The following is a 25,732-nucleotide window of genomic DNA, read 5'->3' on the forward strand; positions in this document are numbered from 1 at the left end:
AATGCAGATTAAGTCTCAAAGCCCTACAAAGGACATCGGGGAAAGCACAGTCCCTTCTAAATCCCCTTGGGGACCAGGCTCTCCTCTCTGTGTCTGGGTCTCTGTGAGTGTGCATGGGTGGGGGAGGTTGTGGTGGGCGGGAGGGCATAGGCAAGAGGGAGGACAGAAACTCCAAGCGGTGATTATGTGGAGGGGATTTGCTATGTCTCTTTTCCTCCCCCGCTTCTTTCTTTGTCCTCTTTCTCCGTGTTCCTCTCTTTGTCCCCTTTTCCTCGGTCTCCTTCTTCTGCATTTGTCTGGGAGGATCCTGGAGTGTTCTTTTGATCGACTCAATCTTTCTCTAGCACTTGAGTTCTGATTGGCTGAAGGACTTAGAAGGGAAAAAAAAAAACTTTAATTAAGTAGATAATCTCTTCTTTGGAAGTTTGGCAGCTCCATTTCACCTCCTCTTAACTCTGTTTGGGATCGCTTACACACCACGAAAGTTGGGGCTTGAGGGGAATTCCATCCCATTACCACGGAGGAGTATATTTCCCCATCTTGTCTGTCTCCTAAGTTTTTAGAATTTTCTATCTCTGCTACTCCAGAGGATTATGTTGCTTACGAAGCCTTCTGTGTGCATCTTCCTTTTGACCTGTATCCTCCGACTTGGCTACACCTGGTAAGTAACCTGGACTTGTACGTGGAACTGAGACTAGGTCAATGTATGTAGTATATGGTAGAGAGCTCTTTTCATTTCCCTAAATGTAGAAAGATTTGGGATCTCTCCTAGGAAAAACTGTTCTATAGAGTAGAGGCTCTTCCTAAATTTATGGCTGATTTCAGCAAATCTTTAGGACACTGACCAATAAAGTAAAGATTTAAAAATAGATTAATAAATTGCTGTAACACAAATAATTCTAAGTAGTTTTGGGGAAAATGGACAGTACCCCCCCTTTCTCTATAACCAAATCCTGATATCAGCATTGTGGAGAAAAGGAAGGTGGTTCAAAGCAAGTTCTACTGTGTTTGAATCTGATGAGATGAGGTGAAGGCTGGAGACAAAATGCAATGGAATCTTATTTACTTTGCACTTTCTGACTTAACTTTACTTTTTGCAGAATATTCCAAGTAACTGCTCATATCATCATGTCTTAGAAATAAAAATTAGCTTGATCTGTTGAGTTAGTATTGGGTTAACAAACACATTTTAAGTGAAATATTTTAGGAATCTAAACTTCCTACAATTTTATTTAATGTATACAATTCACAAACATTTCTAAATTACTCAGAAAATGAGGTGATGTTGTTGAAAGTGCTTTGGAAACTATAAACCACCTCACAAATGATAGATGATATTATTGTCAGTTTTATTTAGCTCTTGGAAACCACATAAAGTATCTGCACATGGAAATGTTAACAAGCAACTACGCAATGAGATACAGAAAAAAGACCTGGGAAGTGCAGGTTACTAGGGTATGTGGAGTTTTCCCCCCAATTGAATATATAAGCTCAGTCTCTCTCTTTATCAGTTTGCATTTTGACCGTCTGTTTAACCAAGGTATGAATCCAATTGCTACATAAACTGTTGAGGAAGCAAGGACAGGGATTTCTTTGCTGAAATCAGCTTCCTGTGCCAAGAGTATATTCTTATCATAAATGAGTATAGCCGTCTTTATTACAGAGTTGGTAAGAAATACACCAAATTTATATAATGATTGGCAAGTAAAGGCAGTAATTTGCAACACTTCTGATTACAAAATGAACCACCAAATAATTGGTCAATTTTTAATTGGCATTTTAATTAAATATTTCATGTTTTAAAAAAGTATTTTTCCCCCTCATGAGAACAAAAAGACAAAAGAGAGCAGAGACTATTTCAGAGCATTTCTACTGATGCTCATGGTATTCTTCAGCTGATTCAGTATCAGCAAAAGAGAAACACGAGATTCCTTTCCCCAGTCACCAGGGCAGTGTGAAGAATTGTTCTATAAAAAATACCTTTACTGTGTGTTCCTTCCCTGCTGGAGGGGGTCATGTTCATTTCATTCCGATACTGACACAGCCACAGTGAAAGGTGGCTGGGTTGCTTGTCTGTCCAAATTCAAGTGTCTGGATTCAAAAAGAAAAAAGAAAAAGAGATGTGAAAGAAAGTTCTAATTTGAAAACAGGGTTTAAGAACCCCTTCTCGTCTTGCCTGACTTAGAGGAGAAAATGTACAAATCTCCTGTATAATGCAATTAGATTTTAATTGCTTTTTCTCTATAAGCCCCAATTTGAATTAAACATTTGTACTTTGCCAAGAATCTGTTTTTGGTAGCATTTGAGGAGTGATTTTTAAATTTAACATTAAATCTTGATTATTCTTATAATGGAACTATCAGGGTTCTGCACAAGGTCATCTTCCCCTTTTGTGCCACGCAGAGAAATTTGACCAACCACAGCCTTTCAGATGTTTCTCTTAATACTTCATTATCAACCTTTTATGTAAGGACCTCAAAAGCATTTAACAAATAGAGAACCACAATTTCTGCTTGGCTGTTCAATTGTAGGCTTGCCTGAAATTACTGTCAAAAAAGTCCATCAACAGAAAGTCTTGGGCTGGAAAGGAGGAAATAAAGATGTCACTCACAATATGCAGTTTTACTGGGGTTCTCAAGGCAAGATGACTGGAAAAATTTTTAAAAAGGATTCTCCACCATTTCTTCTTGTTGGAACAATTCTGCAAATTATCCTTTAGTAACTTAAGAAAAATATTTTCTTTGAGTTTGCTTTCCTTAATCCCAACGGCTCCCCAAAAAAAGAATGGGAACGCGTGATACAGCCAAGCAGATGGTGATGGTTATAATGGTGGCCAGAGATGAGCCAATTTGACTTTTCATCTCCAGTACACTCACTCATCTGGCATGAATGGGCCTAGAACGCATTTTTCCTTAACTTTTGCCTTCATTTTATTTCAAATGATGTCTCATAATGATCCTAGGTTTTCTCCGGTTCTGTCCATTTCTCTTCTCTTCTCTCTCTATCTCCCTCTCTCCCACCTCCACCTCACCTGCCCAATTTGATGACCAGATCAGAAGGATGCACTGGAAGACAGAGGTTAACTATGGCTCTGCTCTCATTCTTTACAAAGATCACTGCTTCTACTTATTTCCAAAGGATTTAAACAGAGTCAATTTCTTTTCTTCAGTGGTGCAAGAATTTATCAAAAATCTTTGGGTTTTAAGGCAGCCTTTGAAAAACATTATTCCTTGGTTCTGTACATTTATGTATTTAGAGTAACCTTTCTATGAATTTCTCTGAAATTTCACCTGATAATTACTTGCAGAACCCCTGATTAGCAAGGGCTTCATGTAAGGGGGTTGTCTTGCATCCACACTCTCTCCGGGCATCTACAGTTAAAATTATTGTTCTCGACATACATGTGCTACTATTTCTAAAATGTATATTATGAACAATAAAATGCAAACTTAAAATTACTGAATTCATGATAATTTGTTGTCATGTTAAGTTTCTGTTAAGTTTTTCCCACTAACAGATACAAAAGAATAAGTGCAATCAAGTGAGGATGCACTAACTTTTGTTACATTAAAAAAAATTCTCATCCTCAGAGAGGCTGGGAATCTCTGAATTTAGGAAAATAAAAGGTAAGTGAAAAATTGCTTTGGAATGTGGAAAATAATATGCAAATATCATAATTACATACTATTAGCTTCTCTGATCAATAAATTCATAACCCATGAAAAAACTTGGGATTCATGGGGTGACTCTGAAGGGGATTAGGTTAGTAGCTGCACTGTTGGAGGTCCTTATAAAGGCTTGAGACATGATCACAGAAGTTTAATTTCCAGTTTTGTCATTGATTTGTCAACAACTTAAGCCCTACATTATTCCTTTCAGAGTCTCTATACTTCCTGCCATGAATAATAATGATTGGTTAGCTAATAATAGTCAATCAGTTAATGATATTTATTAGTATCATCATCATCATCATCATTTACAAAAGCTAAGAGGTCCTGAGAAGAGACAGCTTTTCTTAATGAAACCAGTTTGTATAAGCAATAAGGCAGATGCTCTGTGATACATGTTTATTTTGTGTGTGTGTGTGGATGACAATATGACACAAAGAAGGATCTCCTTTTTGTGATATTATGTAAACAGAGATATTAAAAAAGGAGTTTCACCTAACTCTGGGAAATGAACTAGGGGAGGTGGGCGGGGGGTGGGGGTGACTGGGGGACGGGCACTGAGGTAGGCACTTGACGGGATGAGCATCGGGTGTTATTCTATAAAAAGAAAAAAAAAAGAAGGAGTTTCAATCCAAACCCTCTCTCTTCCATGGAAAGAATTTACTTTTTTCTCTTTTTCCCAGCTGGGACAATTGGTTTAATGCTATATATTGGGCAATACTATTTTCTCTTGGGACTATAAATACAAATCCCTTTTTCCTGGGCTCCATTTACTCTTAGCTTTTTTCTTTTCCAATTGATAAGATCAAATTCTCTTTCCTCTACTGGGTGTTTACTATTATTAAAATCAGGACATTTAGGAGGATCCCTGGGTGGCTCAGTGGTTTAGCGCCTGCCTTCGGCCCAGGGCATGATCCTGGAGTCCTGGGATCGAGTCCCACATCAGGATCCCTGCGTGGAGCCTGCTTCTCCCTCTGTCTGTGTCTCTGCCTCTCTCTCTCTGTGTGTGTGTGTCTCATGAATAAATATATAAAATCTTAAAAAAATAAAATCAGGACATTTGGATGAAATGTTTTTCGGCTAAAAAATTCCAAAGATTCCATAAGAACCTTGCCATTTACTCATCTTTGAAGACTTAGTTTAGGTATTCCCTTCTCCTGGAAGTCTTTCCAGGGTAAATTAGCTACCTCTTCTCTCTGCCCCCATTATATCCAGTGGCAGGTTAAGCCATCGTGGCACCTAATACATTTTATTGGAATTCTGCCTTTGAATCTGTCTTCTTCACTAGCCCAGAAACTCCTCTAGGATCAGACATCTTGCCTTATTTGTCATTGTGTCTTTTATGTGAAAATTAAGCAAAATTGTAATAATGGGTAACTTGCAATATAGGCAGGCACCATTCTAAGTGCTTTACAAATCCTTATACTGATCCTCCAAAGTAGATACTATGGTCATCTCCATTTTATAGGTGAGGGAACTGACACCCAGAGATCTTAAATAACTTGGCAAGATCACCTAACAACTAGTAATGATCCAGGTGGCATTTGAACACAGAAAACATGGTTGTCAAGGCCCCAAGCTGAACCACTATGCTCACTGATGAATGTGTTTTGAACTGAACTTTGCATACAAAATATTTTACATAAGGGAAGAGCCATGACAGGAAACTTTAACCTTAATTTAAGCTCAGACTTTTCTTAAGTTCAGCAACTTCTGTAAGTGGGTATCAGTTCTCAGAAGTAGAGCTTTTTCATATTTTCTAGTTTAAAAGTAGAAGTTTCCATGGTTTACTTAAGTCCTTACTTCTGTATCACTATAGTCTTCTGAAAAAGGGTAACTTAGGATTAGCTTTAGCTCTGCCCCATATCCTGGGACAAAATCTATCTCAGGAATAATAATAAAGTGAACCAACAGTTAGTATATGTTCAGTCTGTAACTGGCCAAATACACAGAGCTTGTAGCGGTAAGACAGGAATTTGAATCTATGGCACTCACAGCTTTTACCACTAAGCCCTCCACCTTCAGACAGGACCTTGCTTTGTTTTCCCTGCCCACGTTTGTAGCTCAGGAGCCAGAACACTGGACCACTGACCTTTCTGGCATGCCCATCCCTCTTTCTCTGGCATTCAATTCTTCTGAGGATTTTAATGATATTAACAGTAGTCTGATACACATTTAGAAGTCTGACATTAAGAAACAAAAGCTTATGTTAAAAAATATTAGTTCTGTTAGCTTATTTAAATTATCTCTTACACTTATTTATCCAATGAATTTATATTATTTCATTCTATTATTTCATTCATCTCACTTCAAACTGTCTGCAGACTCTTCTATTTGGAGTACATGTGTAGAGTACTATCTTTTGCTAAAAACCTCAAATCCCCCCCCTCTTTTTTTTTTCATTGTAGTAGGTTGTGCTTGTTTGGAGATCATTCAGAAAACTATCTGTACTCTGTGCTTCTGATGTTCTGATGTTAAGATTTTATGTATAGCAGAAGAAAGCTAGTTCTGATGATATTTTCCTAAGGATAAAGACCCGTTTTTATAGCACATCTTAGGATTTGCAGGAGTCCAAGAATTATTGTGGTGTCCTCCATTTCATTGTTTTTATGTAACAGCTTTTAAAGAGACACTTGGAATCTTTAGAGCTGTTTTGCCTTTTGATTCCCCTTACATTCAAAGTAAGAGTCAGTGGCAAAAACAAATTCCCCAAGAACCCTAATTCAAGCACGTGACAGGCAGATGTAGTGAATAAACACAGTGTTGGTCTAGAGAGGAAAGAAGAAAGAAAGAAAGAAAGAAAGAAAGAAAGAAAAGAAAGAAAGAAAGAAAGAAAGAAAGAGAAGTAACTCTGTTCTGTCTCCATCAGAAAGGCAGAGAATTCATAGGCCTTGAAGAGAGAGGTCAATATAATTTTTCTTAGGATAAACCCTTGCTTTTCAGAAAGCAGATTTTTTATCCTAAGTAAAAGACTAGCCTGGGGGAGACTGAGCTCAATTCACATAAATAACATTCCCCATTGCTTGCCACTAAAATATACCTACACTCTGAGGGCCTCTCAAAAGAAACTACCATTCACTCTGGACAGACTCTCCAGTCTCATTATAAGCCAAACTTTTATGGCTTGTTTTTCTCAATCTTTATTGTAGGCCCTTGTTATTGATTGTATCATTTCTTTGTATGCTTCTAAGGTCAGAGTTATCTTTAAGCCAAGAGCAATCAGACCATAAAGGAATCACTTAAATTCACCATTACCTGACCAGTCCAAATTCAGTTTTGGTTGTTTCCCCAACTTCATCATCCCCTGGAACCAGCACAGTATGAGGCTGTGTTCCAGTTATCCTCATAAGGTCCTGTAAGTGGGCCAGTAGTTCAGTCTTTCTGTACCACTCCATAGAGGAAATCCTTAGGTTTTCTAGGCCACACTTAAACGATCCTGCATTGTGAGAAATTTCCTCTTCATTCTCTTTTGTTGCCATAAATCTCAGTCTTTTTCCTTTACTCAAGCTCCTCAGGCTCACCATATCTGACTTTAAAGATTCTATTACACACCAGTAGCCAGGATAATAAATAGTGAACCATAGTATCTCGTTTGACATTTCTTCACCTTAATCCAAGGTATCTGGTGGAGCCAACATTGCATACATGGTTGGTTCAGAAGTAGTTCATTATTTAATTTTATGTTATGGAAAATTTCATTTTTTCTTAAAGATTTTATTTATTTATTTGAGAGGGAGAGGGAGCATGAGCAGAGGGCAGAGGGAGAAGTAGACTCCTGCTGAGCAAGGAGCCTGATGTGAGGCTGGATCTTAGGCCCCTGGGATCATGACCTGAGCCAAAGGCAGATGCTTAATTGACTGAGCCACCCATGTGCCCCCTAAATTTCATTTTTTTCAACAGAGAGAACAGTATATACAACAGACCCCCTATAACTCTGCTTTAATAGTTATCAACTGCTAGCTCATCTTGCCTCATCTATACTTCTGTAACATTTCAACTACATATCTTTCTCTTTGTCTAAATCTTCCAAATACTACCAGAGTTCAAAATTGGAAGAAGAGGAATAGGAAAAGAAATCTCCTATCTTGTGTCTGAGAGATCTAGAGTCAGTGATTAGAGTGACTCTTGGAGAACATCATATATATATGGCCAACTGTCCTTGGTGAGAAAAATCAAGAATAAAAATTAGTAAAAAAAGAGAAAATTCATTCAAATATATATTTGAGTTTATTTCTGTTTGAGCTGTGGTTGATTAGCAAAGGCAACAGAAGTTGATAGTTGCGTTGGATTGAGGACAGATCATTTTTACCTTCTATTTAGATTTAGTTCCATTAAATAGTAAAAATGATAAAGTGCCAAAACTTGTCAATTTCTCACCTTGAACTGTGTTCACTTGTTTTGTAGGATAATTCTTAGAGTTACCATATACACCTATCTTCTTGATCCTGAAATAAACTGGTATTGTATCCATCAATGCAAATAAGAACAGGAATATTTTCTAAAGTTCCTTTCTACAGGGACCAAAGTAACAAAATCAACAAACAAAACAAAATTCTCTGCCTCCATAACGATCCCAGAAGAGGTTCCTGTAATCCCAGGCTTTCTGGGAATAGTAGCTTGAGCTATTCCTTAGCAGCTTTCCCTTAGAGGCCACAGAACAGAGAAAGCGTACAGCCTATTCCCAGTTAGAATCCTCATTTAAATGCTAAGTGTTGAAGTGCTTTTTTGTAGCTCAGCGTTTCTCAGCCATTTGTTACAATACAAAACGAAGGAAGGAAATAAGGACAAGGAAAGACAGCCTATCACTTTATAAAATATCCTGGAATACAAATGACATTTTAGCTTCAGAGGAAAAGATTGCCCTTTCAAAATTTGTGATTTGCTCAGGAAAGAATCTGCCTAGGATTGTTTTATAGAGATCTATGATACAGAGTTGTCCCATCAGCTATTACAGGGTGTTTACCAGGAATTATTGGCATGGCCTGGATTTGAGATGTGAAATTTTATTATAAATTTTAATATGACTACTACTAAAACTGGTGCATCTGCTTAACTTTTTTTTTTTTTTTAGCTAAGTGGTTTACAAGACTTTTATAGTATATTTTAGGGCACTACATTATAATATGGAAAATTCATATTTATAAAAAAGTTTGAGAATTATTTATAGGCCTGAATTACCTTGGAAGAAAGAGATATAGATATGAGAATAAGAAAAAAACTACATGTTCTTTAAATTTTTTTATACTTATCTTTAGAAAAAACCTCCACGTGGCCCCAGTCTTCACTGCAATTACATCTTTCTTTCCTTTCAATGCCATCCTTCCTCAGTGAGTCTACATTGGCTGCTTTCATTTCATAACTGCTCATTTGCTGTAGTCTCATTTCTGTTCCTTTGCTCTACTGAAATAGAGCTCTCCACTCATATCACCTTTGTCCCTTTGGGCAAATTTTTAAATAGAAGGCAACTTGTCTTTGAAATTCTGGATATTTCTCTTCCCTTCAAAACTTCAGATATCTGTGCCTTCTACTTTCTAATCCCTTCCCCCAGCTAAATGGGAAAGAACCTGATTTCAATTATTTAGACTTTACAATGGATAAGAATTAGTCCATGCTGTTCACTCCTTAAAAAATTTTTGCATCTTAAATTTAAGTTTTTCTAATTGTACAACGAATTGCTCTTAGCTTAAATATCCTTGGGTATTATCGGAGGGGGTTAGCGAAAATTTCAGACCAATGGAATATTATTTCACAGTGATTAGTAAAGTTTGCCTTCTGTGTAATTGTGTGTGTGTTGGTGTGCATGTGTTCTGTGAGTCAGATGCTGTAGAAGATGGAGAGAATCGCACGGAAACTTGCTCAGAAAGAACTTCTTTGGGCTCTCTCTGGCTCGAGACATCTTGTGAGTTCTAGGTGAAAAGCTGGCTGTCACACATTCATTCTAAGAGAAGTTGCTTCACTGAAGCACCTTCTAGTTACAGCTCCAGGCAGCTCCACCACTCTGGATTCTCCCTTTAACTTTTTTTTTTTTTACCCCTTTCCCATTCTCTCCTCATGCTAGATCACCAGACAGAGATCAGCATCTGCATTCATTCACTGCCACTTCTCTTTTTCCCCATGCTATTCCCCCCAAGTTGTAATCAGATGGTCTCCCCTGAAGTAAGCCAGCTAGAGTTTCAGGATCCAGAGACTCTCTATGGACCTCAAAAGATGAGATTAAAGGGTAGGGAGAAGCCAAACCTATTATTCAAAGACTTGTGAGGAAAGTGAAGGGAGGGTGCCAAACAAACAAGGGGACCAGAGTGCATGGATATGAAAGTTTTGGGCCCTGAGAGGAAAACACTAAATTCTGGAGATTCACATTCAGAATTTTACTTTTTAAAATTATGGCAGTGGGGTGGGGGTGGTGGGGGCAGTGCATCTGGATGGCTCAGTGGGTTAAGCATCTGCTTTCAGCTCAGGTCATGATCTCAGTGTCCTGGAATCGAGCCCTGCATTCGGATCAAGTCCCTGCTCAGCAGGGAGTCTGCTTCTCCCTCTCAGTCTGCCCCTTGGCCTTCTTGTGCTCTCTCTCCCTCTCTCTCAAATAAATAAAATCTTAAAAAAAAAAATAAAACCTAGACAGGTTTAAAAAAATATATGTGTGTGGAGAAGGAAAAAAGGGAATCCTAACTTAAATCTAAGCTACTACATTAACCACTGGGATTCTAATGTATCAGGGCACACTTGGCAAACTAGAAGCTTGCAAGAAGCTTGCTGCATGGAACTGGGTTCTTCACTAGGAAAGGATCCTTATACTGAGGGGAAATAGAGTCTAGCACAGGAACTTGACCTGATAACCAGGTCTGGTCATGCAAAGGAAGTAAATCTGAAGACAATATAGTGTTTGGTACTGCTGGTCCTGTGTCCATCTCTGTCCCAGACTATATAGAATCAGGCATGTCTTCTTACCACAGCTGCTAAACTGCTAACTATACAATGTGATGTGCTATAGATGGCCTCACAGGCTATGCTGGTTTGGAAAACATCCCCAAATAGGAAGAAATTGTTGAAACTAATTGGACAGCAGTTTAAACTGCTCAGCCACAATTAGACATAACTACCAAAGAGTGGGAACTTGCAATTTTCTGTGAACTTCCTAAAGTGGTAAAATAAATTCCTTCAAATGGTATCAAACAAAGAGGAGCTTTGAAAATTAGGGTGTATGGATCTATGGATCATAAATGTTAGGTAAGAAAACACAAAGAAACAAAAGAAACTTGGAGACTTTCCAAGAACTAAAAGAGAAGCTATGGTATTTGTATTTGGGTTGATCCAAAGTCCCTCCCCTCCTGTCCCAGATCCCTGGGAAAAATTTTTGCTGGTGATCAGGCTGATTATGGAATAGGCAATTCAGGGGGCAATATAGCTCATGAGAGAAGCTGCATAATGCTGAAAGCTGTGGGTGTTTGAGGAGCTATAGTGCCCTAGATCAAAGAATTTTGAATTGTGGTTAGAGTATGGCTGATTATATCCACTGAGGTGTTGCATGGTTATCTATGGATAGAGCAGAGAAGCAATGCGAAAATGACACAAAAGTCCACAGGACTCTGCTTTAGCATTACCCATAGCTTCAAAACTACAAATGTATCTGAATCTGGATGGTTGTTTAACAAGAGATAAAAAAAATTAGTAATTAGAAGAATAGCAAGGACTTAGACACACACTGAAATGAAGGGGCAAGAACTTGTAAATGTTGACAGTAGAGGAGCCAGGCAGAAAGCAGTAAAAACAGAACAAGAGGATGATTTAACTAACCAGCCTAGATGGGAGAAGTGACAGCAAGAATGTATGCTGAAAAAACAAAACAAAAAAAAAAAAAAAAAAAAAAGAATGTATGCTGAAACATTATCATGAGAGCTGAAAAGGAATGATAGAGACAGATCATTTCTCTCCCAACTTCTTACTGTGGATAAATTATCTTGGGAGAAGGATGAGTGGCATTAGAAGCTTGTAGGAAAAAGTACAAACCAAAGACTGAATTACAAACTCATCGATGACAGTGGGTTGATGACAAGAATGTGGAGGTGGTCTAAGAATAAAAAATCATAGCTATGGCACTGAAGACTTCCATGAATGGGGTAGTTAGCATGTTTCCTAGAGGATAGCTGGCCCCTAGACAAACACTTAGAATCCCTGTGGGCACATTCCACCCCCAAAATATTTTATTCCTGGTATGAAAAAGGTAAACATAGACAGGTCAGTTATAATTGCTAGGGGAAAAACATAGTACCAAGAAAAACTGCAGGGAAGGAAAGAGATACCCATGATTTTAAGGCTCAGTGCAGTCAGAGACCTGGCTCGTCAAGGCAGTGACCAGAGAAAGCTGTGAGAGCTACCAAAACCAGAAGGTACTCCACCCAGAAACAAAACAAGAGAATGTCCACCACCAATTTGTTACTGTTAAAATTGGAGCAGCCATTTTCTAGAAGACTGAAGCAGTATTTTAAGATTTCCAAGCCCTCTGTTTATTACTTAGGTATTAGATGCCTGTTCTCCCTCTGAACCAATGTTTCTCAAAATAGACTCTGGGGGTCATCTTAGGAATGTGTATATTGAGATTCCTCCCATCCATTTCCCCCATCACCACTGCCCAACAAGAGTCTCTAGAACTGGGGCCCAAGAAACTTGATGTTTAATAAGCTCCCCAGAGGATTCTCATGGACTCTACCAACTAATCCATGTGGACTAATTTTCAAATGCCTACACTGAAGTCTATTCTCCAAGTCTCTGACATTCCAGATCATGTATGTATGTATGTATGTATGTATGTATGTATGTAACATTTTATTTTTATATACTTTTATACTTTATATATTTAAATTATAAATGTATTTCTATATAAGTGACATTTTATAGACTTACATTAGTTTGCAAAGAACCATGGCAGGGAAGTCCTATACACCTTTTCTCCAGCCTTTCCAGTGCTAATATCTTATAACTATAGTACCTCTTCCATAAAGCTTATTTAGACTTGACAGTTTTATAAACACCAAAGTATGCACTCCATAGACTGATAGAACAGTTAAAAAAAAAAAAAAGCCAAAGCAAGTCTGACACCAAGAGACAGAAGGTGGGAAAAGAATCCAGTCCTGTCTAAGCCAGGCACTATGACCACCTGATAGTTAAAGGGAATTGGTGGAGCATGATTTTTGCTTACACCCTTGACCACTGGGACTCACAGAAAGGCCAGGAGCACATCTGGGGAGATGTCTTCACCAAAGCCACCTTCTTCAGACATCTGGAGACAGGAGCTGGGCTAGCTTCAGTCATAATCTTATTGAAGAATTGTCCTGCTTATCTGGCCAGACTGTAGCCCCATCTATTTGCTTTTGAGTCAATGGAAACTGCCAGCTCCCAAGGTAACAAAGAGTCTCTCCTCAGTCAGAAAGTGCACTGGTACTTATTTCTTTAGGGAATTGTTACAGGGATGGAAGAGGTCCAGTGTGGGTAAATCAACAATAGTCAGTGTGCGAAGGCCAAGGATATTGCTCTTGAGTGGACAAAGGCAATTTTAGCATGAGGTCACTGAAAGCTAAACCCAGAAAAGGTGTCAACAAACTGTAGTTGATACTTTTCTTAATCACCCATTTCTTCGTGAGGATGGCACCCTTTGAAAGGAGCATCCTTTGAAGGGGCTCCAGGCTGGGCCCACCACTTGGATTCTGCATATATGGGAAGGTCGAGAGAATTGGCAGGGCTGAAGGCTCCAGAAGCTTATCTAACTGAGTGATTATGGAGTCTTTCTGGGATAGCATTCATTCTAAGGGAAGGGAATCACGAAGATCCAGAATGAAGATTGTCAAAGTGTAAGCAAGCCCCTCAATTTTAGTCCAGCAAAGGAGATTGGAGGGTAACTAGGAGGGCATGTTACAGGCAAATCCTGAAAGAACTATTTTACTAAAACCCTATAAGACCTTGTACACAAATGGCAGTTTTGACACCTAAGTGGAAAAAGCAAAACTCTAAAATGGGTTAAAAAGACATTTGTCCCTGTATTTAAAAAACCTAATTGTTGTTTTAAGAGAAGTTAGGTTCACAGAGAACTTGAACAGAAAGTATAGAGCTTCCACAAATCCTCCCCTTCCCCCCTACACATTTTCCCCATTATTAACATCCTAAATTAGTGTAGCACATTCCTACCTTTTATGCATTGAACCCGGCCTAAGCAGCAACAGGCCCTCTCCAAAATGTGCCCAGGGGATGTGGTGGTACCCAGATAAAGCAGAGACAAGGCCTGGTAGATACAGGTGCCTGTCAGACATACAAACAAAGGGAAGGTTGGAGCAATGGAAGAATGGAAAAGCAGCAGAGACAATGTAATATTAACTGAGTTTGTTTATGAGTGTGTGCAAGACATCACTAAGACCTCCAAGAAATACTAATCAAGAACTTTTCGGGGATCAGGGGTACTGGATTAGCAGGTGGAAATAAGAACAAGAGAAATATGGGTTGTAGAAAAGCATAGCAGTGAAGGAATACATGCTCCAGAATCACACCGACTAGCTTCCAGTCCTGGCTTTACCACTTAACTAGCCGTGTGATGCTGGCTAACCACTGTATATTTTAGTTTCTGTTTCTGTAAAATAGAAGACATGATAGTTTCTACTTCTACAATTGTGACAATTACATGAGCTTAAAACATGTGAAGAACATAAAGCATTTTGTGTGAACAGGATAAGCATCCAGTAAATAGTACAGTATCTACCCCATGGGGTTGCCTTGGAAATTGAAAATGATGATACAGGTAAAGCACTCTTTCAGAAGAGACATACTCAAATGTCAGCTATTACTGTGTGACAGAAATTAAATTTTATATATCAGTATATATAGGAAGACTGTCAAAAGGAGAAGAAACAATTACACAATTTTTATTTGGCAGTATAAAAACAAAACTGCAGTTATTTATGTAAATTGCTTACCACTTAGGTCTAATTACTATGAAGCACAATAACAATTACACATAACATTAAGTGTGTGAGACTGAATTTGCTAAAACTTTTGATTATAACACCAACCCCTGTGTACATATGCTCAGCGTTCACTGTCTGTTGCTCTTGTGGTATGATCATCTGCTAATGTAGCACGGTCATCTGCTCACAGTGTTAGAGAATTGGGAGCACTGGTGTGCCAGACGTCCTTCTCATATCCTCCCCCAGATCTTTTTCAGTCCTTATTATCCTACAATTTTCTGTTCTTTCTGATGATCCTCCCTTCCATCCTTTTTTCAAAACCCTATAATTCAATCTGTTTTTAAAGAGCACTTATTTTGTTCAAGGTATTATAATAGGAGCTGGGGGGGGGCGGATACAAGGATAACTAACCTCTACTTACAGTTGACTATTAGGGAATAAAGGGAAACCTTAATGTGAGGCAGAAGAAAGTTGCTGTGAGTCTTCAAGAAATGCTGGTTGTGGTTTTTGAACTAGATACTTATTTAAACATAAGTAAGATTTTATACAGAATTGATTACTCTGGACATTTTATATAAATCGGATCATACGATTTATGAAGCAGAGAAATAGGATGGGGGGAGTTGTAATTTTAAATAGGATGATCAAGGAAAGCTTTAGGGAAAAAGACACACTGGATTTAAAGGCTGAATGCAGGTGAAGAAACAAACTACTTGGACATCTGAGTAAAAAGCATTACAGGCAGAAAGAGCAGCAAGCGCAATGGCTGGTGGCTGGAGGGTGCCTGGTATATTGGAGGAACAAGGAGACCCATATGGCTGGAGCGAAATAAGGGGAGAGTAGTAAAAGATTAGGTTAACAGGGGCCAGGTTGTGTAGGATTTTATAAACCATGCTAAGAGTTTGACTTCTGCTCTACGTGAATAGGAAATCATTAGTGGATTTTGAGCAAAAAGTAGCAAAATCCGATTTATATATATATTTTTTAATTTGTTTATTAGGGCACCTGGGTGGTTCAGTGGTTGAATGTCTGCCTTTGGCTCAGATAGTGATCCTGGGATCAAGTCCCACATCAGGCTCCCCATAGGGAGCCTGCTTCTCCCTCTGCCTATGTCTCTGCCCCTCTCTCTGTGTCTCTCATGAATAAATAAAATATTTTAAAAATAAATAAATAAATAAATAAATAAATAAATAATCTATTTATTTGAGAGGGGAAGGAGGGGCAGAGAGAATTTTCAAGCAGACTCCCCACTGAGCATGGAGCCCAATGTAGGGCTCCATCTCATAACCCATGAGGATCATGACCTGAACCAAAACCAAGTCAGGTGCTCAACCAACTGAGGCACCCAGGCACCCCTGATCTGTATTTTAAAGGGACTGTTCTTTTTTTTTTTTTAAGATTTTATTTATTTATTATTTGACAGAGAGTGAGCACAACCTAGGGGAGTAGCAGGCAGAGGGAGAGGCAGAAACAGGCTCGTCACCAAGCAGGGAGCCTGGTGTGGGGCTCAATCTCATGACCCTGGCATCATGACCTGAGCTGAAGGTAGATGCTTAACAGACTGAGCCACTCAGGTGACTGATCCTTAAGTGGAACAATCATTTTGAGAACAAAATGTGGGAGAATAAGGGTGGAAGCAAGGAGAACAGTCAGTAGGCTTTAACAGTAATCCAGGCAATGGAGTGTGTGGCTATCTCAGTCAGTAGAGCATGCAACTCTTGATCTTGGGGTTATGAGTTTGAGCCCCACATTGGGTGCAGAGATTGCTTAAAAATAAAATCTTAAAAACAAAATCCAGGCAAGAGACAGTGATAGCTTGGACCCAGTGATAGCAGTGAAGGTGTTGAAAATTGATTACAGTCTGAATATAATTTGAGCTGGAGTTGGCAGGATCTGTTGACAGAATGAATATGGGATATGAAAGAAAGGAGTCAAAGGTGACTCCAAGGTTTTTATCTGACAACTAGAAGGAGGAACTGTTCCTTAGTTAAGTGGGGGAAGACTACAGAAGGGGCAGGTTTGGGATGGTGGCAGCAAAGGTCAGGAGTTAAATTTGAGATGTATTACGTTTGAGATGCCCATTAAACGATGAAGTGGAGATGTCAAGAATATAGTTGGATATGCAAGTCTGGAGTTCAAAAAAAGGTCTGAGAATTGTTAGGAGGGTAAGGCACAAGCCTTGTGAATGACACTCAATCTGTGTACTATCTTCTGCAACTGTCCATATGGGGAATGGAAAGCTTATACCCCATCTAAGAGCATGCTGACTGTACCATGTTCTATAGAGCTGCCTCCACCTGGTAAACAAATTTTATATCTTTCACTCTTTGTTACCATCTTGCCTTCAATCATAGAACTGTCCCTAGGTAATACCCGCACAAACACTTAAATTCCTTCCTCTTTGGCTCTCTTTCCACTTCTTAACATCACACACTCAACTATGCTTTCTGTAATCCATATTATGTTTTATTCCCCAATAAAAAAAATGTTGCCATTGTCTCGTTAATTAAGAACAAGATCCTGTGATGTCTGGGTGGCTCAGCGGTTGAGTGTCTGCCCTCAGACCAGAGCTTGATCCTGGGGTCCCAGGATTGAGTCCCGCATTGGGCTCCCTGCATGGAGCCTGCTTCTCTCTCTGCCTGTGTCTCTGCCTCTGTGTCTCTCATGAATAAATAAATAAAATCTTTAAAACAAAACAAAACAAGATCCCCCTCCTTAGGTGTTCACAAGGACATACAGTTATTTTTAAAGTGAGTTATAGTCAACATATAATATCAGTTTCAAGTATACAACAGAATGATTCTATATATGTACATACTACAAAAATGATCATTACAGTAAGTCTAGCTAACACCTATCCCAATTCTTAATACTGGATAGTCTGGATATGAGGAAACCAGTCATAATGGTTCAAATATGTCTGCAAATAACTCTGGGGTTAACAAAGGTTAATTAATGGAAATGTCCACATAAGGCCTACAGTCTTGTCCCATGGCAGGTGTTCAATTAAATCCAATTGATTAATCATTTCAGCTCAACCAGCAGATCATACAAATCTTGACATATAGGATCTTGAGGAAAGAATCCTCTACTGTCTCCCCCCATGGCTCCCTGTGATTCCAACTTAGTATCCTCACAGGGTATCTCTTCCTCCAGGCTCATGGTAAAGGTTTCTCTTTTGTCTGCCACCTGGTTTTTGTTTTGTTGCTATTTTCTCTCCTGACACTCTATCCTCTTGAATGGGAACTAGCCTCCATCTGGCCTGGTAAGGTTCAAAAGTCTTTGCAAATTATGCCTAACATAAGGATTGCTTTTATGAGCCAGAGCAAGACTCTCTGGCGTTATCCCATTATAGCTACACCCATCCCCTGTCCCTAACCCCTGGCAACCACTCATCTATTCTCTAGCTCTATAATTATGTATTTCACAATTGTTACATGAATAAAATCATGAAATATGTATCCTTTTTTTAGAGACAAAAAAGGAGAGAGCATGAGTGGGGGGAGGGGAAGAGGGAGAGAGAGAACCCCAAGCAGGCTCCACACCCAGTGGGAAGCCCTACACTGGGCTTGATCTCACTACCCAGAGATCATGACCTGAACCAAAATCAAGTCGGACGCTTAACTGACCAGTCACTCCAAAGTATGTATCCTTTTTAAATTGGCTTTGATCACTCTGTATAATTTCCTTGAGGTTCATCCAAGTTATTGAATGTATCACTGCGTAATGCTCCGTGGAATGGATGTACCACAGTTATTTTATCCACCTACCCTTGGAAAGATATTTGAAGAGTTTCCAGTTTGGGGGTATATAATGAATGCATTGTTATAAGCATCCATATACAAGTTCCTGAATAAGGATAAATCTTCATTTCTTCATTTATCCTTATTCAGAAATGCTAACTTGAATGGCAAGTCCATTTCTTTCAGAACTGAAATAAACTATTTTCCAGAGTCAGATTATTTATTTTTGGAATTTAATTATCAGTTCCTAGAAAGACATTCTGTTTACCTCTTTCTGATTAGAGAACTATCCTTCTAAGAGTCCTATAGAGCCAGATGGACTTGGATTCAATACCACTTTAATCACTTATTAGCTGGGTGAGCTGGAACAATATATTTACTTTTTATGAGTCTCCAATTCCCTACTTAAAAAATAGGAATAATGGCCAAGACACTAAGAATTTAATAAGATCAACATGTAAAATCCTCACAGTAGAGTGTCTGGTACAAACTAGTGAGTTACTGCTCTCTTTTCCCAACCCATGGCAAAATAATGATCAAATATTACTCCTGACATTTTTGGTATTTGAAATTTTAAAAATCAAAAGAAAACATAATGTTAGCTCCTTTTTTAAAAAGTAGGCTCCATTCCCAGGTTGGAGACCGATGCAGGGCTTGAACTCATAACCCTGAGATCAAGACCTGAGCTGAGATGAAGTCAGACCCACTGAGCCACCTAGGCACCCAATGTTAGCTCCTTTTGTACATATTCTATTAGATAAATTATCTTTAATAGATTCTTTATGCACCATTTTTCCTTGGCAAGACCATTTTCATTTCTTCCTATCAATTATGTTTACTGAGGTAATCCTTATAATGCTTGGCAACAGAAATGAGTTGGTATATCCCCATTATGATCTGTGGTTTTTCTCTTCTAGGTCAGTGAATAATTTCCTGATGACTGGTCCAAAGGTAAGAAAAAAAATCCTTTGATTTATTTGAATTTCACTAACTTTAGCTTCTTGACTGAAGACTATACATATCAATTTCTTTTCATTATATCCACATTTTTTATTAGCTGTGTATATTATAGAATGAAAAACCATGCAGAGAGAGGGTTAGAGATGCACCCAAAAGAACACAGCAAACTAGTGTCAGGGCCAAGGCAAGAACTCAAGAGTACTGATTCTGAACTTATGGACAGAATTTCCAGAGCCAGAAAAGTCAGAAGCCTTTCCTGGTGTCAGGTTGCAGCCACACATCCTTCTCAGTGCAATGGCAGGACACAGTTTTCCATCTTTAAAATGCTGTAATTGTATTCCATGATCCCTCAGGACAGACAGTTCCAGTCTCAAAATGTTCTTTTTTAAGACAGTAATGGGATGAGAACAGCTGAAAATCCATGAAGTACGGATTTGGTCTCATTTTGGAGAGGTAGAATAGTATAGTGAATAAAGGCTAGTGAGGTCTAGAGTCTGGCAGCACTGAATTTCATTCCTACGGTTATCATCTGCTAGCTCTGGGACCTTGAGCAAACTGCTTTACTTCACCTCTGTAAGCTTCAGGCTCCTAATCTATAAAAATGGTACCTATTTCACGAGGTTATTTGTGATGTTAAATGGGACAGCATATTTAGAGTGCTTACTCCGTCATTATTTTAGGAGGGGAGGAGAGTGGGCATGAAAAGAGATGCTTGGCCACTTTGGGGCAAATGCCTCCCAAGTTCAGCTGGGAGTCTGAATTTTGACCCCTGTGTTTCTGTAGGCTTACCTGATCTATTCCAGCAGTGTGGCAGCTGGTGCCCAGAGTGGTATTGAAGAATGTAAATATCAGTTTGCCTGGGACCGATGGAACTGCCCTGAGAGAGCCCTGCAGCTGTCCAGCCATGGTGGCCTTCGCAGTGGTAAGGAAAGCCTTGGCCACAGTTCCCTGGACCCCCTGGCCACAGGTTAGAGCCCAACTCTTCAGGGATGGCCCCCTGCTGCTTCTATATCCATATTCTAGTCCTCACCTGGTCTCTACTCTCAGGTGATCTTGTCTCTGGGATCTTCTCTGTCCCTTCTATATCACCTCCTTCCTACTTATAAAGCTTTTCTTTCTTTCTTCCCAAAACCCTCACTGCTCAATGAATGGACCTTGCCTCATCCCCAACCTTAAGCCATCCTTGGCCTCCCAGTTGGCTAAAGGCTTCCTCACAATATAAAAAGCATCAGGAGGTAGGTGGGAGTATTAATTCTTCAAGCCTCTTAGCCCTCCCTTCAGCAGCTCAGCGGAGAGGTACAGGATGAACGGGGACTGACTTGGACACCAGATTCCCAAGAAGAAGATAAAGAGTGGCCATGCCACTAAATGAAATAGCTGCCAATCAGAAGTTCTTTTCAGGACTAGCTGGCACGTGCCTCTCAGGCTTTAGTATTTTAAGAAAAAAGAAACATGGGTTCTTTACAACCTGGCCTTCAGATTCATCTCCTTCCCCATTTCTTCCTCTGGCTCTTCACCACCTAAGTCCTTTACAACCATGTATGTCAACAATAATCCAGCCACCTAGTCACAATGTGTGACCTGAAAAGATGGGAGGGGAGAAGCATAGCACTGAGACCAAGGCTGGAACAGACCATGGAAGCAAGTAAGGTATATTATAAGGGTGGGGAAACAGGATGGAGCCGGAGATGGAGAACATAATGATAGCATTAAAGGCAGATAGCATGACTGGTACTTCTTTGAGTTGCAACCCCTCCCTCTAACTCACCCATCTTTGGTTCCTGCCAGCTAATCGGGAGACAGCATTTGTACACGCCATCAGTTCTGCTGGGGTCATGTACACTCTGACTAGGAACTGCAGCCTTGGCGACTTTGACAACTGTGGCTGTGACGACTCCCGCAATGGGCAGCTGGGTGAGTAGTGGTACTGTGGGTTGCCAGGCCAGGCCAACAAAGTTCACTATGCATGAAAAATTTGGTGAGTAGTTTGATGGGGTGAAGAAGAGTTGTATTCTTCTAAATCTGAAGAAAATCAAGGCCAACCAGTTTAAGCCAAAACCCTAGAGTGACAAACTAGGCTCAATGTAGCTTGGGGCCCTCCTCTCCCAATTGAGTGGTTTCCTTACTTTAAACACGATAAAGGAACAACACCCTGTGGCTTCAATTCTGTTACTCTCTCAGAATAGAGAGAGTATTATTCCATATTGCCTGTCCCTGTTTCCTTCCCACTCCTTACCTCCACTGTCCTCTCGAATCCTCTCTGTCCTCCAGCTCAATTTCCAATTTGTTAATATTTCTATTGTGCCTCTCTCTCCTCCACAATGCTGGCACTTTCCCTTCTGTTTTCCTGCCATTTTGTGGACATCAATCGCTGATCAGGCATATACACACTCTGCTCAAAGGCCAGCAACAGGGGCATGGCACTGGCAGCTTGCAGAGAATCCACTCTGCACTACTAACCTCGTGGAGTCCTGAGCAGAGGATTGGCTGAGGCTGGAAGTGGAAGTGCAAAAGTGGCCCAAACAAATCTAAGCTGAAACTGATCTGGAGACAGGGCACTTGCCCAAGGCCAAACTCAATTAGAAACAGTAGCCCAGGAGCCCAAGCTCGCCTGTTCAAAGACCTTTCCTCCCCTTGCACTCATCCCAGGTGGCCAAGGCTGGCTGTGGGGAGGCTGTAGTGACAACGTGGGCTTCGGAGAGGCAATATCCAAGCAGTTCGTGGATGCCCTAGAGACAGGACAGGATGCCCGGGCAGCCATGAACCTGCACAACAATGAGGCTGGCCGCAAGGTGAGTCTTGTAGCCCTTGGGGTTAGGCAGCTGGCTCCATCCTCTACCAGCCCTAGGTGTGGACAGCTCTTGAGTTCATTTAACAGATTGGAAAAGTGAGGGACAAAGCCCGTGAGCCATATGGACTAGCTAGACTCCTCGCAACCCCACAGAGGCCGACTCCCCACCACTTAGTCCCTGGCCAGCTCACTCCTGGCTCTCTCCCCAGGCGGTGAAGGGCACCATGAAACGCACGTGTAAGTGTCACGGTGTGTCTGGCAGCTGCACCACGCAGACCTGCTGGCTGCAGCTGCCTGAGTTCCGCGAAGGTGGGCGCACACCTGAAGGAGAAGTACCACGCAGCTCTCAAGGTGGACCTGCTGCAGGGCGCTGGCAACAGTGCTGCCGGCCGGGGTGCCATCGCCGACACCTTCCGCTCCATCTCCACGCGGGAGCTGGTGCACTTGGAGGACTCCCCGGACTACTGCCTGGAGAACAAAACGCTAGGACTGCTGGGTACTGAAGGCCGAGAGTGCCTGCGGCGTGGGCGGGCCCTGGGCCGCTGGGAGCGCCGCAGCTGCCGCCGGCTCTGCGGGGACTGCGGGCTGGCGGTAGAGGAGCGCCGGGCCGAGACCGTGTCCAGCTGCAACTGCAAGTTCCACTGGTGCTGCGCCGTCCGCTGCGAGCAGTGCCGCCGGCGGGTTACCAAGTACTTCTGCAGCCGCGCCGAGCGGCCGCGGGGGGGCGCGGCGCACAAACCCGGGAGAAAATCCTGAGGGTCTCCTTTCTCCCCACCTCTCCCTCATTTGTCCTTGGCTTCTTTTAGAGACCCCAGTAATAGAGGCACCTAGGGAATGCTCCCCGCCCCCCTATCCTGCCCTGCCCAGGGATCCCAAGAAAGAGAGACGCTGCAATCTCTCCAGAGCTCTCCACTTTCCAACTCTTTCCCCCAATTCCTCTGAGATCTCAAACTCCATCTGAGTCATCCTCATAGTCCACACTTAGGTCTGAGGACTCCCAGTCCTGAGATTTTGAGCTATTGATCTTCCTTGGACTAGGATGAGAACAGGCATCCCTCTTCCCCTTCCCAGCTGCCCTAATGCCTGACCTAGCCTCTGGAGCCTTAGGAAACCAGAAAAACACTTCCCGGATATGCAGGGTCAGGGTAAAGCCATGCTTTTCTCTTTTTTACAATTTCCTGCACCCCTCCCCCATTTTTCTGCTGCCAGGTCTCTACCATAGCCACATCTTTTTTCTGCAGAGCTCCTCCGGTGCTACTGTTAGCTCCCTGCTAACTGTTGGCAGACACTCCAGCAATCTCTAATGCTTTTTCTCTTGTTCCCCTTTCCTGAAAAAAAAAAAAAAACTGTGACAAAACTGACCCAGGAAAAAGCATGTCTTTGGGGACTATTTCCTAAAGGCAGGGCCTGAAGATGGAAGAAGTGGGAACCCTAGAGGGCCGAGTTGCTCGTGATACTATGTCTTCAGTGGACTTCACCAGTCAGGCTGTGATCTTCCTAGACAATCACCTGAAGAGCTCCAGACATAATGTCTAGGAACTATGTAAGGGCAGATTACCAGTCATTTTCTATCCCTTAAAGGAAACTTCTTGCTCAAAACCTATTTCTTCCTAGCAACCAACTTTACCTCTCCTCCTGCCCCAAAGGATCCTTGTTCCTCTGAGCCAAGACTGAGCTAAATAAAGCCAATTTCCCATTCAGACCCCAGTTTGCACCTCTAAAAGCAGGTCATAAGGAAGGAGAAGCTGGACCCTTCCTTTTCACAAAACTGGATCTCAAATAGGCAGGATTCAGAGCATTGGATACTTTTCTTCAATAGGTAAACTTCCTGCAATGAAACTTTCCAAATGGAAGCTCAGCACCTTGAACTTTAATTTATTAGGCACTGTGGTATGTGCCTTCTTTTCTAGGTATTGAACTTATTCTTGGGGACGTAAGGGAGGGTGGGTGGAAGATACGTCTAGGCCCTCTCTTCCCTCCCACCTTGCCAGAACATGCCTTACTCCCCCCATGGCCTAAGTAGTTATGCTGGCCTGACTGAGGCTAATCTGCCAACAATTAATGAATCATCTACGTAAATCTTACACCAATACATTCACTCAGTAGCTATGACTCACTGCTTGTGGTGCTTGAGACAGAAGCAGTATAGCAGGGACTTGCTTCTTAAAGAGGGCTCTGGAAAGGGAAGAGTCAATCCCTGACAGACTCTCTGTAGCCAAGGAGCTTCCCAGCCATCTCCCTTCTCCTAAGCTGGTCATGGCTCTGGACACAGAACTGCTCTTTAGGAGAACTGCTCAGATGTCAGACCACCTCATCCTACCTTCCAGAGTAGAGAGAACACAGAGATGTGGCTCTAAGTAGGTGGGGGGAGGGGGAGCTGAGGCTTTAGGGGCTGACCCATGAGAGTGGAAAGACTCCCTTTATATTCCAGATTGGGACAGTGGCTGTTTTCCTGGTCAGACCCCAAAACCCTGGCCTCATCCCTACACATCCTCTGGTCGACTAACACTTACTGAGGAGAGAGGTTACCTGCCCTTCCTCACAGGGGACACACTTCCCTTCAGCGTGTTCTGGTGCTTCATTTCCAGTTCTATCAGCAAAAGGCCTTTTTTGCTCCATCCCTCAGCTTTGATCTGGGCCTTTTGAATCTCCCAATGTGTCCTTCTTCCCTAATCAAACAGCAGCATATACTAACCTGGCTGTCCCACTTGGCAGAATTACTTGATAGTGTTCAGTAAGAAAATCTGGCAAGACAGCTAGAAAATATAAAAGTACAGAGTTGTAAAGGAAAACTGCATTCTCCAAGAGGTCTCTCAGCATAAAAGTAGGAATACTATTGTGCTTCATATTTGATCATTCCAGGTCAGTACTTGAAACCTGTCATGCTGCCAGAAAGTTCTTTCATAGGTTGTTGTTCTGTATTCCCAAATGGATATGATTGATACCAGATTCATCTGAGTTCTATAAAGAAAACTTTATTGAGCTACCTTAGATCTGTATTGCTTTTTTTCCTCTCTTGTATTATCCATTCATTCATTTGGTCATTCAACAAACACTGGTGGGCAAACAGAGTGGTGAACAACACAACAACCTCCCTGCATTCATGGAGTTTAGGTTCTCTCTTATACTCAACCACCAGGGCTGTGTTCCCCTTTGCAAACATGGACAACTCCAGAACAGTTGCTTGGGAGGACACTTTGGAGGTCAGCTAGACAAACCTTTTGTTTTACAGACTAAAAGTGATGCTAAAAAAGATGTCTGTCTTTGTTCAGCCAACTAGTAAGTTACCATGGGGTACATACTGGAACCCTGGTCCCTTCCCTCCTCTTGTGTCCTCTTTAAGGCCCATCTATCTCCACCAGAGAGAAGCAGAAGGAGATCCTGAGAAGTGACAAGGACACTGGGTGGGGGAGGAGGGGCGGAAAACACTGTCCTTCCTGTCCCTGGCCTGTGAGCCTACACACAGGCAGGGCTTTCTTTCCTTGAAAAGAATCCCAGCCTCAACTGGCCTTAGCAGCAGGTTAGGGCAAAGACAGAGCCAGGGTCGCGCTCAGCCCTGGTGGTGCTGGCGGTGGTGGGAGGGGAGGGCAGGCCAGGGCACCCTCCTATTGTGGGTCTGGA

General features: G+C 41.4%; 1 protein-coding gene across 1 annotated transcript; it reads left to right on the plus strand.

The window, feature by feature from the left end:
- The first annotated feature begins 132 nt into the window (after positions 1–132).
- WNT8B (Wnt family member 8B) lies at positions 133–25,064 on the plus strand. Its single transcript, XM_038578530.1, is given in 7 exon segments — positions 133–661; positions 19,278–19,311; positions 20,104–20,242; positions 21,109–21,234; positions 21,970–22,112; positions 22,321–22,419; positions 22,421–25,064. Coding segments are annotated over 7 exon segments (1,056 nt in total). The 5' UTR covers positions 133–593; the 3' UTR covers positions 22,868–25,064.
- Positions 25,065–25,732: the final 668 nt, after the last annotated feature.

This window comes from Canis lupus, chromosome 28, assembly GCF_011100685.1.
Source record: "Canis lupus familiaris isolate Mischka breed German Shepherd chromosome 28, alternate assembly UU_Cfam_GSD_1.0, whole genome shotgun sequence".
NCBI lineage: Eukaryota > Metazoa > Chordata > Mammalia > Carnivora > Canidae > Canis > Canis lupus.